This window comes from Streptopelia decaocto (assembly GCF_964273445.1).
Source record: "Streptopelia decaocto genome assembly, chromosome: 2".
Lineage (NCBI taxonomy): Eukaryota > Metazoa > Chordata > Aves > Columbiformes > Columbidae > Streptopelia > Streptopelia decaocto.
Window position 1 is genome coordinate 84941050 of NC_138655.1, and position 15035 is coordinate 84956084.

The 15035-nt window shown below is 35.1% G+C and overlaps 1 protein-coding gene across 1 annotated transcript in view; it reads left to right on the forward strand.

Moving 5' to 3' along the window:
* Positions 1–620: 620 nt before the first annotated feature.
* CDH9 (cadherin 9) overlaps positions 621–15035 on the forward strand; it is a gene marked incomplete at its 5' end in the record, with an annotated part of 68790 nt that continues 54375 nt past the window's right edge. The window contains one exon of the mRNA XM_082044934.1: positions 621–848. Coding sequence (XP_081901060.1) covers positions 621–848 — 228 coding nt within the window. The remainder of the gene's footprint in view (positions 849–15035) is intronic.

A 15035-nucleotide genomic window follows, 5' to 3' on the forward strand; every position in this document is an offset into this window, starting at 1 on the left:
TAGTTTAAATTTCATCTTATGAGTTCCTTTGTGTAGAAATAGAAGCAGATTCTCTAGACAGTTGGGGGCTAGCAAAAGGGAGGAAAGGGTTTTATTAATCATGAAGTAAAAGAAAATTCAGATTTGCAGACAGTTATGAACAGATCGCAAGAGAGAACAGCATCAGGCTGAGCTGGGAGAGATTAAGTTGGAAGGTTTCTTACTATGTGGGCTGTTTCTTTGTTTCAGAATTCTGCTGGTAGCTAAAGTTTTCAGATGAAGAAGTATTTTTCTCAGATTGTGTTTTAAATGTCTATATACAGTGTGAGAGAGTTAAATAGAAAATGAAGGCGATGTGAAACTCTCTGAGTAATTGTTGCATGTAATTGTCCAAAGAAAATGTTCAAACATACAACTGGTCTTCATTTTTTGGTTATATGTAATTTCCATGGGTTATTGTGATCACCAGGCTACTGGTATTCCTGTTTCCCTAAGCCCATGACATTAGGGAAACAAAATTATTGGAACTGACTCAAATACTTTTCTCCATCCCCTAGGTCCTACTTCCAAGAGGATATAACATTTGAGAAATTTGTTCTGGTGAATTATTACAGGAGTGGAGGCTAGCAGCATCTCTGTAAATGATGAGGACTTACTCCTTGACAGTTTTGCTATGGAGCTGTGTGTTTCATGTGATTCATGTGATGCCATCCCAAAAAAGGACTAACAAGCACTCACACAGTGAAAGGATAACAGGATTGTCGGAGAATAGTGGAAAAACACTGCACCGCACCAAGCGTGGTTGGATGTGGAATCAATTTTTCTTGCTGGAGGAGTATACAGGTCCAGATACTCAGTATGTGGGCAAGGTAAGCCTTGTGTTTCAAGGATTCTTTAGAGGTGGTGCATCTGACACTCTTAGTATTTTCCCTCCTCCACAGTTGTTTTGCTCTTCATAGAGCAATGGTCCCAATTTCTCATTTAAGTCAAACAAAGCATGCCATGGACCATATGAGGCTTACATGATTGTTAAAAGCTGTGGCAGAAATGAAGTAGTTTGGTGAAAAAAATAGCAAACTGTCCAGACTAAAATGTTCCCATTTCTTATTACATGTGCCCATACAAGTTATATCACTGAATCCTTTCCAGTTTTCAACTATTAAACAGAAATATGAGATAAGGGAATAGAAAAGTTATTCCTTCATTCATCTAGCTTGTGACATTTGCCAGTATGCTTAAGTGAAATATAGAACTATTTTTATTAATAGAGGGAGGTGATTAAAAAATTGAGGGACATGATTCTTCCCCTCTACTACACTGTCACAACACCCTGCCTGGAGTTCTGCATTCATCTCTGGGGCACCCAACATAAGAAGGACATGGACCTGTTAGAGTGAGTACAGAGATGGGCCACAAAGATGATCAGAGGGACGGAACACCTCTTCTGTGAAGACAGGCTGAGATAGTTGGGTTTGTTCAGCTGGGAGAAGTGAAGGCGCTGGGGAGACCTTATAGCAGCCTTATAGTATCTGAAGAAGGCCTACAAGAAAGCTGAAGAGTGACTTTTTACAAGGACATGTTGTGACAGACAAGGGTTAACAGCTTTAAGCTGAAAATGGATTGATTTAGATTATATATAAGGAAGAAATTCTGCATTATAAGGGTATTGAGGCACGCGAATAGGCTCCCCAGAGAAGCTGTGGATGTCCCGTCCCTGGAAGTGTTAAGGGCCAGGTTGGATGCAGCTCTGAGCAACCTGGTCTAGTGGAAGTTGTCCCTGCCCCACTGCAGAGGGTTGGAAGCAGATGATCTTTAAGGTCCCTTCCAACCCAAACCATTCTGTGATTCTATTATTCTGTGAATAACAGAGTTAATTTCTATGCACTATTTTAAGTATGGATAAAGTATCCATGGGAAAAAAAAAAAAAAATCTTATTTTCACCATTTCTGCAATAGTCTGAGAGACTCTTTCCACTCTTTAAGACCTGTCTACATCAGCTATAGCTAACCACAGTGTCTCTGAATTCGAGCTGTCTGCAATCCTACATTTTCTGATAATGCACAACTCAAGGATTTCCATATTTTCAGCCCTTTGTGTTGTCTCATCATCCACAGATCTGCCTTGGGGTCTGATATAACTAAACAATCTTGGTAGAGACCTAGAATACACACAGCAACCACCTAGAGTGACTTGCAAACTAAGGAAATATTCATCTTAATGACTTAATATATGTCCATTCTAGCTTCTCTTATTCATCCACAGTTCTGTCACTAGTTTGGATTGTCAGGTAGCTCACTCACTTTCTGGTACCTAACTACCAAATGGATTGAGACATTTTTAATTAAAAGAACCTAAAATGGTTTTGAACATTTGCTAATATCTCTGGTCATAGAAGGCGTGATCATCTGGAAAACAGGGAAATAATCTCTTTTCATTAAGAAAAAAAATTGAAAGAAGTAGCTATGAACTTTATTCAGATCTTGTTTATACCAGCACTACACCCATGGAATTATCTTTTCAGAGAAATTAATTCTGACTTGCTGTTTCCAGAAATAAGATGAGAGCTAATAATCCTATTTCTAAATCTGTTTACTAGTGTGTAAAACAAGAAGGTTTATAATAGGCAAAGGGATCTTCAATAAAGAGTGAACTAAATTAAGAGCTGATTCTAATTTCAGTCCCACTGCTATAGTTGAATGGACTCAAAACCATATATGCCATTCTAAACCTCAAATAAATTAAGCTTGCATCAAAACTGCCATCACCATCTCTGTTTCAAACAAGGAATGTTTACATGTTATATTGCAACAGGTGCAAACATACTCTGCACTTATTCCAGACTAACTAAAAGCCATTGGACCTTATTACCATAAAGCTAAGTCCAGGAAGGAAAATAAGTGACTGGACAACATTTGGATCTGAGATGATTCATTTCTTACAAATCAGATAACAGGTTGAGATTTTCCACATTTCACTGCAAAATTTTGCACCGAGGCCCTGAGGGAGGGGTTAGCATTATTGATTCCCTAAACAGATGGAGGTAAGCCCAAATATTACCCATATTCCAAAGACGTGGAGTTGGACTTAAGTGATAAGCTCCATATGGTTGCATAAACCTTAGAACAGTTTATGAAATGGCAAAATTATCATGGTTCTGGTCTCAGTGGTATAAAACCAAATTAAATCCATTTGAGTTGGTTTGAACTATCCTAGGTACATGTGACAGCACTAAGCAAGAGCTGCTACGGCAAGAAGTCAACTAATAAATGTCTTAAAAAACAAAACAAAACAAAACAACAAAAAAAAAAAAGCCACCAACTTCTTTGAACAATATTATTCTGAGAAAGGCTTAAATCTCAGGTTTAGTATTCTCCTCCTCAAAGTGATGGTAATTAGCAAACTGGTGTGTGAAGAGAGAGCACTTTTATTTCAACCCATGGGGAACAGTTCACAGAAAGTATTCTTATCCAGTTCTTCTTTAATATGGATATGCACATGCAAATGGGTTGCTGGAGTAGAATAATAAATGTACTAAAAATTAAATAAACTGAATTAAGAAACTTTATCAGGAAATAAACTTCTACGGGATCATATTCATAATACTAAAAAAAAAACATTTTTCCCTCCCTAGTTCAATTTTCAAACAATTTTAATTCTGTTAGGTCATTGTTTCTGTTTTGTTAGTGATGCTACTTTGTTGATGCTTTATTTTCTTATGAGTGCATTCTGTTTTTGCCGTGGGGTAGGATCACTCAGTATGACAGAAAGGGATAAATTTATTTACTAGTAAGGATAGGTACATGGGATTGAGAGCTACTCTGTGACATCCACAGTCCTTGCACTTCCATTGCTCAGCCCCCCAGTCCAGTGTAGACCAGCAGCAGGGACCCAGGGGAACTGGACACCTGCTGTCCAAGTCCTGGCTGGCAGCCTCGTCCCTATGAGGGCACTTCTGCCTTGGGCTCAGACCCCACTTGGTGTCAGAGGTCCCTGGAAGGAGGAGTTTCTCCCCAGTTCTGAGGTGTTATCGTATTAAGTAGTGCTTTTTAAAATTAGTTTGTCAGCAGCCAATGGCCTCACTAGTCAAGTCATCTCAGGATGATCTCTTTCCTCATATCTAAGGCCAAACAGTTGTTACTGGGGTTACTCTTGCTCTCTGGTGTCTTTCCCAAATATCTTCCAGGAATAGAAAGTCATCAACAGCTCCATGATCCCTGATTTTTTGTTTTTCTCCTATACATACCAGACTAATTTAAGCAGTTAGACCTGGCAAATGCAATCAAAGTCTTATTTACCTGAGTGAAGCTTGTGAGTAGGCTTCACCCTGTGATAAAAAGTAACTAAAAAAGAGGTCTGGTGTACTTGTAAGTTAGAGGAAAAAACCCAGCTCCACACAAACGTGGTACATGGCTCCCAGACTGCTGACGACGGCAATACAATGTTAATGGACTCTGAGCAACTAGAACAGAGCTTATGTTCCCAATTACAGTTAGATAGCTTTTAGACAAAGGCAGTGGTAGTGATTATAAGTGACATAAAATGTAGACCAGTAATACATCTAATGCATTTAGCAGGAGAAGAAAATACTGTTTGATGAACAAAGGAAGTTAGCATTCAACAACTACAAAAAGGCTTGATGTCTAGAACAACTGTAGCAAGGAAATTATGCAAATAACAGACCTAGATCACCAACCACCCTTCAGGAACAAGGCATATATGCAGAAAAATTGCCTTGTGGGTGCGATGAGAGTCAAGGTTAATCCAAACAATCTACAATATATCCACCACACATCTTTCTTTCCTTCTATCAACTCAGAGGACCTATCTGTCTCATATACTGGTGCATGCATTAAAAATACACATAAACATAAAAATGACCATATTCTTTCAAGATGCCTGTTGTTTAGTGTGTGTTGAATATATCAGTGAGATCAACAGTGTGAGGAATTTTCAGAGGATGTAGTGAGGGGAAATGTAAAAATCATTTTGCTTATTAAGTATTCACACACAAAAAAAAAAGGAAAAAAAAGGTTACAAGAGAACATCCAGTTAAATATAGGAGAGAAGTTTCTTTTTAAAGGAAAAAAAAAACCTGGGATTTTTTTTTTTTTTTAGTATGAAGTTGTTGCGAAACACCTGACTGTACATTTTACTGTGTCATTCCTTGGTTTCTGAAATGTCCTTTTCTTTCACTAGGGAAGATCCATACGTCCAGCTTCTCAGCTGGTACTAACATGTAGCCCTGTGGAGAACCTAAGAAATGGAGTCTAAACCACTGACATTGTATCAGATAAAAAGGCTACCAAATTTACTCACTTTCTGAACAAACAATCCAAAGAGGTAGTAATCTAAAACAACAAAACAAAACAAAAAAACCCACCTGAACATGCAATTTAGGAAGTATTAAAATATTGATGGGAATTATGTTCATGAATTAAAGAAAAAGCTAACAAAATGGACAGAAGACTCTAACCAAGTGGCCCTTTAGGGATAGTTAGTTTTATTTTCCAAAGCTAGTAGCAATTTTATGTGCCTGTTTCTAAACACCTTAGATGATGCCAAATTCAGTTATGCAAAATGCCAAATATCCCACCTCTTTAACTCCATTCCTTATGAAATATCCCTAGGTAGGAAGAAATAGGCCTAATAAAAATTATTAGCCATTTTGGAAAACATAGTCCTTTATGCTTTGCACAAAATACTTAAATGATTTCAAGAGACAAGAGATTTTCCCTCTTTTTAAATCACCCAGTTTCATTTTTTTACATGAAAGCTACTCTCTCCTTGTATCAAATAGGCACTTTACTAATCAAAGAATGTTAATTTTGAATGTCTGAAGTGCCATGCAATATGTGTTAGACCAATCATAAACTGTACAATCAAATACCTGTCATCACCCAGAATTTAAAAACAGTACGCAACCAACCACAAAATATTTTTGTATATGGCCTGCAACCTTTCTTTTTCAATTAAAAGTGGTAATACAAAATCAAATGAAAAAGAACTGACACTGCTCAAAATTAGCTGCTCCATGAATAATCTCCTCTTTAATAAGTTCCATAAAGATAAATGAGCTAGGCTTTTTATGCCATAAGCATAATCTAAATTGCATGCAAACTGAAAAAAAATCTCTGTTCTACCTCCAGTTAACCAGTGAGTTTGATTCATGACATTTGTCTGAGTGTCTTATTAAAAAAGTATGAAGTGAAAAGCAAAATATTCAGGGAGTGTTATTTTCAGGGGGAGTGTTTTGTTTTGGTTTTGGGGGTGGGCTGCAACATATATTCAAATACCATTTATTTCTTGTTGTCTGCACTTAGAAATATTCAGACATCCATAGGTGAGGTTGTCTACTATAGATGACCACCTTATAAGACATCATGTAACAATTCAAGAAGAAGCACTGAATTACCAACATCACCAGGGTTGCTGTTATTCAATAGAAAACTTCACTTAGTTATCCAATCTTCTTCTTTTTTTTTTCTTTTTTTTTTTTTTTTTTTTTTTTTCTTAATGGAATTGGATAGTATATCCTTGCAAATATACACCAAAAATTTGCTAATGCCTGGAAATATTATTTCATGTTACTTTGCTGGCTGCCTTGGGCACATCATAAAAGTTCAGAGTAGGATCTCTCTTAGTATGGGAAGCTGCAAAGAAATCAGAAAATAGGATCAGTGAAGCCTTTACTCCATTAGTCTTATCCCAGTTCATCCATGTCCTTTCAGCCGTGTTACGGAGGCCTTGGCCATTCTCAGCCTCTGCACAGAGGAGTTTGGGAGGAAGAAGATTATGACGCAAATGGTGACCCACTGAGCTGGATTTTGACAGCACTGCAGCACCAAATTTGCAGTAACCTCAGTTTCTCAATCCTGAAGAACAACATTCTCACTGCAAAAATATTTTTTTTTTTAATTAATTATCTAATATTGTTTTCTTTATGTATTGAATTTTATCTTAATCTTGCCTTCAATCAATTTATGCAATTAATCCATAAGGAATTCTTTACAGCATTTGTAATTTTCCCTCCGCAGAGTCAGTTTAAAAACCATCTGTTCTTAGGACAAGAGAACACAGGTGCACTATCCTTTCAGTATTTTCAAGTGTGCCCTCTGCTTTGTTACAGTCACATCCCACTTGTCTCTTTGAAAAGCTGTTGCATTTGCTACAGCACCTAAATGATACTGAAAGCAGTGTGTATGTTTGCCATCTTTTGACTTAACAGTGTGTTTCAAAAAAACAACAGAATGAATCATAAGCAATCATATGTTGCAGACATATTATAATTTAGAAGTATAATGGGGATATTTCATCACATTCCTAACATGTTCCATCTGGCATGCGCTATAACCCAAAGCCATCTTTTAAAACACAGCTTTTGAATAAGATTTAATAATGTATTTTGATTAGAATCTCTGTTCTTAAAATAAAATCAGTATTTTAAGACTAAATAAAAGAAGAAAAATTACTGGGGGTCTCCTGGGTCTACTCCCTTTGTCTTTACTTTTGTCTCTCAGATGCTGAGTTTTTCCTCATCTTTGAACAAATACTGGAGAAAAAATGATAGATCGAAACAGAAAGGAAAAAATGCATAAGCACAGAAAAGATCAAAGAAGTATGAAAACTCTCACCATAAAAAAAAAAAAAACAAAAACCAAAACAACAAAACGAAGAGGAAAACCTATTTGATTCCAAAATTACCTAATTAATAAAAATTATCTCCACTTATATCAAGTTCTCCAGTAAGCACATTTTTCAGCAAACATTTGATCTAGTTTCAAGCAGCTATATCCAAAGGCAGATGAATCCCCAAAAGGAAAATGAAAAGGAAACAGGCATAATAATAATAATAATAATAATAATAATAATAATAATAATAATAATAATAATAATTATTATTATTATTAATATTAATATTAATTATTAATTATTAATTATTAATTATTAATTATTAATATATTATTATTATTATTATTATTATTATTATTATTATTATTATTATTATTATTATTATTATTATTATTATTATTATTAAAAAACTACAACAGGATTCTGGCCCCAGATACATGCATGCCTTAACTACAAATACCAATGAAAATCCATAGTTTTACTTCTTAAAAAATAACTTGTTTTCTGAAGGTTTTCCATGTAAGTTTTACTGAAAAACAGCTGGAAGTAAAATTTATTTTTGTGAAAAAAATAATAAAACCCCAAAGTTTTCAATAAAATATGATTGCTACTTCTAAAAAGATGGCTGAAAGTCTAGGGAAAAACAAACAAACAAACAACAAACAAACACAAAAGAAAAATGCTACATCTTCCAAAACCAATAGGATTGTTTTCTTTCAGAGAAAGGAGCGCTGTTCATTTCAGACAACCTAAATACATTTTTAATTGAATTTTCAAAAATAGTGAAGAGATCTAATCATATTGTGCACAACCCAAGGATAAACAGTTTAAATATGAAATATCTTCAATGTTACATTGAACTGATGGGTCTAAACTAGAACTTTGCAATCAAATTTGGACATAATATTTCACAAAATAAAGAATAATTTCTGAAAACTGCAATGATCAGAGGCTTCAAATACATGAATAACAAGAGTGAGTTGGCATTGTTTGGTTCAGATAGAGCAGTTGTCATGAGATCTGACAGATTCTGTTTCTTCAACTACATAAAAGACTGCCAAAAAAATATCAAGTTCTTGTCATGTTCAGGGCAAGAAGTTGGGTTCATGTTTTTCATAAAGCTGATTTACATTAAACATCAGGAAAAGGGATTTTGTTGGTATCTACAGTCAGTACAGTGAAGTACCAGGTAAAGATCACTGAGAGGGACAGGATTATCTTGATACTGCAGGTCTGCATGGCAAACTGAAAACCCATGTACCAGAAAGTCTGCATTGACCCCACATGGAGGCAGGAGGATGGCATGGAATATCTCTTTAGCTCCCTGTCTGTTCTGTTTTCTAGGATTCTGTGTGTGCTTTTCTAGTCCAAATGCTAAATCAGCTACACTGCTTGTGAAAAACAAAACTAAACCAAGAATAAAACTGAAGAGATAAGAAATTAGGAAATCCTCAAACTATTGACTCTTAACTCTTCTCTTTCCCTTTTCCTTCTCTTTTCCCTTCCCTTTTTCTCTTCTCCATCTCTTCTCTGTCTCTTCTCCCCCAAGAAAGGACATCCAGCATGTAACGATATTCAAGGTTGATTTTTTTTTGGTTGGTTGGTAGGTTGGCTGTTTGTTTTAGTTTTTTTTGTGTGGTTTTTGTTTTTGTTTTGTTTTGGTTTTTTGTTTGAGGTTTTTTGTTGTTGTTGTTGTTGTTGTTTTTCAAAAAGAAAGCTTACAACTACATACCTTTTCTTTTTTTTTCTCTCTCTCTCTCTCCATGTTCCTCCTCTCAGGTGTGGAATAATTATGCTCACCTGATACACAACATAGCAGCAAAGGCTACCATGTGGAGTCTAGTTTATTGTTCACTACAATACTTTCACTTAGTCACAGCTCGCCTTCCCCAGGGATCTCCTGAGTGTGCTCAGAGCACCCATGAGGGCAGTCAGGACAACAGCAATGTGGATCTGTGGCATGCCCAGTGGATTTTACTCAGATTGAGTTCCTGACAAGTTAATAAAAACAAAGGTTCAAAGTAAAAAAAAAAAAAAAAAAATTAAAGACAAAGTGGGCATGTACAATGGAGTTTTCCTCTATTTCCAGTGGTAACTTCCAGTTGCCATTTAAAATACTCTTTTCATTTTAATAAAAAATAGCTTTTCTGACCTTAAAACCTTCTTGGTTTTGGCAAGATCCTTATGCTAAAAGGCCTAAGCAGGTCTGCCTCAAAGATCTGCCTGACTCAGGATCCTGCCACAATAGGTAATTGTTATTCTTAGAACAGCCTGAGCTGCTTATTACCACCTCATGGGCTAGTATTTTTCAGCCTTGAAGCTTTAAGCCTGTGGGAAGAGAAGATTAGACTAGTGGCAATCTGCAGACTTGTCATTGTCTGTTATCAGGCAATCATTTATTGGGGGGAAGGTGAGAAAAATGTATTTCACAAGATACTTTTCATGATGTATATTTCTTACATTGATTACATTATGGGAGCGATTCTGAAAAGGGTGTTTTAAGTATGTTGTGGTTTATTGGTACCTGCCAGCCTGGTGAGTGCAAAGAGTGGAAAACTCATCAGAACAAATCAATATATGACTACTTAGAAGGGGTGATTTGACTGCATCAGAGGGTGGTATTGTGCAACATCTTGTCTGTTGAAGGAAGGTTTATGAATAGTCATCTTGAAGACAAACAGAGAAGCTGTCAACAGGCAACTGTCAAGTACAGCAAGTCTTTTCTTCCTGTGTGTGTCTGATAAATCAAATCCTGTCCATTGCAGAAATCATGACACATTTCAGTCTTCTAGAAACCAAAAAAAGCATGCTTAGCCATTGTAATCCATCAATTTAACACTATGCTGGGTATCAATCAAAAGAGGAACTGGTGATCTCTTATCAGTTGCACAAAAACATAACTATGATCAAATCCTTGCTGTACATATTGCCGTAGCAACACAAACACACAGCTAACTTTGCTCTCACTTATATTAATCTACTGTCAAGAAACTCTGCTGAAATATCTATTTTCTGTTTTTCCATAGCAGAGTGTAATAAAAAGAGGAAACATTCCCATCTCCGTGAACATTTTAGAAGCTGTAAATTCATCCCTGTCTTGCTTCACGTTTTAGGGACAAGCATGCTCGTTTCAGATGGAAGATTTCATACCAATTTTTGTCAAACTGGGAGTGTGAGACAGTGACAGTCAGGCTGATAATATTAAATGAGTTTTAGCCTTAACTGAAGATAAACTGGTTTTAAGTATTATCCATTTGCATAGGGGGAACCTAAGGAGAAATTACATCATTTCCCCTCTTTTAAAATTGTAGAAGTCTAAACAAAATCGCAAAGAGGTCTTTGGAATGGTTAAGTCAGCTACAACAACAAAATTCTAGCCCAAGCCCTGCAATAAAAATAATTGGCGATGCTGGAAATAAAATTATGTTGAATGTTTGCTTTATGTATGCTTAAGTTTATTTTTTTATCTTTAAAATCTAATTGCCAACACTTACCTTAGTGAAGCTTTTCCTCAGAACATGTGTATGTATGAGGTGTCACACACAATACTACAAAAAAAAGTTCAGGAATATAATGAAAACGGCCATGAATCAGCCATTTGATTGAAAGCAGGGCTTGAAAGTGTCAGGCTGAATAAGATATCAGAGCACAGTATGAAAAGGAGATAAAACCAAAACTAATCATTTAGTAGCTACATACCTGGTGAACAGTGCTTGGAGTTAAAATTGAATGAATGAAGGATTACTTTAACTTTTCCTAATACGTAAAAATGATGAGCATGGAAGTATTAAGTTGGAAATTGTTATGCTTCTACTCAAGCATTCATAAAATGCATTTACCTAACTGAAAATTTGTGATTGTTGTCACCACCTGCAGCCAGTTTTGCCCTTTGAACTTTCAGCTGTTGCTGCATATTTCTGATTAAGAACTGAAATTGGTTTAGTCTCTAAATATTGAGAAAAAATCTAGTCCTTATAAAAAAGTTCTGGTTTACAACTTCCATGTAGATAAAGTAGAATTAGCACTACTCTATTACACTTTTAAAAAATATTGCACCTACTGATGCAAGTTTTAAAAATGGTGCTTTTCTAAGAGTTCAGTCTTACAGAGATTGTAGGTAAGCATATTTTTATTTTAAATAAGCATTTGTGATGAATAAACACTGTCAAATACCAGGAGGTAACAGAGCATTAAACATTCAAATATAACTGAGTCAGGCAACTGACTGATAGGACTGAATTAACAAATGAAAAATAAAATAGAGAAAGTATTTTCCTACCTTGTGTCTCTACCACTGTAGCATTTGCATTTAAAATGCTGGGACTAAAGATCATTTAAATCAGTGACTTCAGAAAATGCAAAAAGTTACTGTATGTTTTGTCTAACACAAGTGATTAAAAGAAATAACCATGTATATATATATTTTATTTTAAACCTATAATAATTATATATGAACAAATAGTGTGGATAATAAAATGAATGCAAAGAAGAATTTGGCATGCAAACAAGTATTTCTGTATAAATCGTCACTGAAGTGAGTGGAACCAGTGTTGTTGCAAGAAAGCAAAATAAGTTTTTTTGTTTTTTTTTTTTCCCCCCTTAACTGTCTCTTGAAATTTCACAGAACATAAAAATACATTCATCTCTGTACAGGCTAGTAATTGTGCAGTGGAAAGCGTCACAGTCTGATTACCAACCAATCCATATGAAAGATTTAGAATCACATGCAGAAAGGCATGAAGTGAAGGGCAAAATGTGAATCTATCACAGAAGAAAAACTTCGGTCCTTCAAAAATACTTTTAATGGAAGGAAAAAGGAATGACCCATTCTGATTTCATTCTATGAGAGGTATTGCAATTAATCGTCTTTGAACTTCAGATGTCTAAATCCAGTCTAACTTCCAAGAGTGTAAAAGAAAAAGAAACAACAAAAAACCCCAACAGTTCAAAATATTTTTGTGCTTCTAAAAAACTGTGAGAGTATATACATATATGTGTATACATATTTATATATAAACATTGTTTTCTCTTCAGGAAAAATAAAATATTTCTTTTGACCTCTTTGATGAGGATAAAAGAGAAAAGGATAAAAAAACCTTTTAATGATGATGCTATGATTATTAATAGTGATTTCCACTTCTGTAAATACCATCCAAAGAAATGTATCAAAGTATTTTATATTAAATGAACAGTACCTAGGAAATTACATAATATCTGTTATTCTGAGAAGAAAACTGCAGCAGAATTGCTGAAACATTGATTTGAGGACACAAAGACAGTCAACAGCAACAGTTAGATGCAGAACAGAACAGACACTACACAGGGACAATCCAGCATAATGGCAAGTCTTATCTATTTGAAGAGAAGTTCAAGGCTGAAAAGACAGCACACATCAAGAATTAAAACCAATTTCAAAAACAAGCACTTCTGATACCTCGCTTTGAATGTTAGCAAAATATGAAGCTGTATCTTAAAACCTATCTCCAAATGGTCAACAAAATCATGTTCAACATTTTGCTCCAGAAGTCATAGGATATTTAGTAAAACAATCAGTTTTACTTTATGTGCTGTGTGCTTCTCCAAAGTACAGAACAGCTCTTTAGGAAAAAAAACAACGAAACAAACAAACAAGGGATTTCAGCAAAAGATGCTGACAGTCAGCACTGAATACTCCGGTTTCCAAAAAAACTTTTTTTTTTTTAGTAAAGTTAATACTAAATTAGCATTGAGACATTCAGATTTTTATCTATTTTAATGAGATGCAAGCACTTTGACTATCCATGCTGTCAAACTAACATCAGTTTAATGCATCCTTTACACACTTCCTGCTGGGCTTCTTTTTCATCAATATTTGCTCTGAGAATCAAAGAAAAAAGAATTTTAAAAAATCTCTCTTAAATAATTCCTGCATTGTCTAATGTCTCCATATAATCTCACTTCATCTGATGAGCTTGCAGATTCAGCTATTAAGTTAAACATGCCCTCAATGAAGCAACACTGTTTGCCTGCAGGGTTTTATGCTTGATTTGGGCCTTATGATTTGACTTCTCTAGGAAATACTTCTATTTCACAGAGTTTTCATCTGAAGCCCCAGGCAGCCTTATCCAGGCTTTCCTCTAAGCCACAGTCTTTATGTTTAATCGGACAGGTAAAAACAACCTGTGGTTTATGCGGAACTTGAAGCTTGTCTTAGGTCCCCTCCAGATGGTGTTTCACTTCTCAGTTTCTATTGAGCCAAGAAAATAATTGTTTTGATAATTTTTCCAGCTACAATATTGTCTTTGCCATCATTAGAGTGATGACCTTACAAAGACAGTATTTTGAAACAAGATTTAAAAGAACCATACAAGTAGGTAATGCAAATGTCAATAAATATAAAATCAGTGTCGAACAGGAAATTGAAAAAAAAAAAAAGACCCTAAATATTTATTTCCTAATTACTGGCTTTCAGCATACTCTTGTTGAAACAATAGCTTTCCTACATTATAACAACAGAGATTCAAGGCTTGGTGCTTATTATTCCCCATCCTTATTTCAAACCTTATGTTTTGATACAATTACTTTTGATAATCTGCTTCTCAGATTTTACCAAGAGTTAGTTATCCACCTATGTGTCTTGGAGCAGGCACAAGGCAGGGGAATTACACTCGGACTGAGGAAGGCATGAGATGGGTAATATACAGTCTACTTTCACTAAGTACCCTTGGCTGGTATAACAGTTCACACGTCAAATATAGTCTGCAGAAGAGAGAAATAGTGTCATATTTTAAATTAATTTCAGTCTGTGTGGGTCTGTTTTTTGTGGGGTTTTTTTTTTTTTTTGGTTAACTTTGCCAATAAATAAGCATTAGCAAAGGACCTTAGTGATGCTTTAAGTCGAACAATGATTTTATCTATGTTCTACATTTTCATTTGAAAATTTAGTTCTAGATAAAGATTTAAGGTCCTTAGAGAATCACCATTTCACAATTACGTTCTGAAATGAGTACTGAGGAATGAACAGATTTCTTGTGAGGTGTGTACAGTGCCCACAAAACACTTAGATTCTCAGTTTGCAAAGTAGGATCTTAGGAAAAAAACAGATTTTAAAATTGCGATTTGAAGCTTTATGGTAGAGATCATTGTGAATCAATAAGCACGGAACTCAAAATAACTTTTTTTTAGGTTTGAAATGCTTTCATGTAAAAGTAAATATGTTTTAAAGATAGTAAATAACTTTAAATGTTTTTAGTATTTCTAGAAAAAAACATACAATTAAACAGCTCAGGAAAAATGCACATTTGGGGATCTGCTTCCTTTGAATCAACAGGCCTGCAGTCTGTTTTTTGTTGTTGTTGTTTGGTGCTGCAAACCTGGAAGGCTGTTTACATATTTTAGGCTAAAAAAAGCTCTTTGATCACAGTGCCTCACATCATGATATGCTACT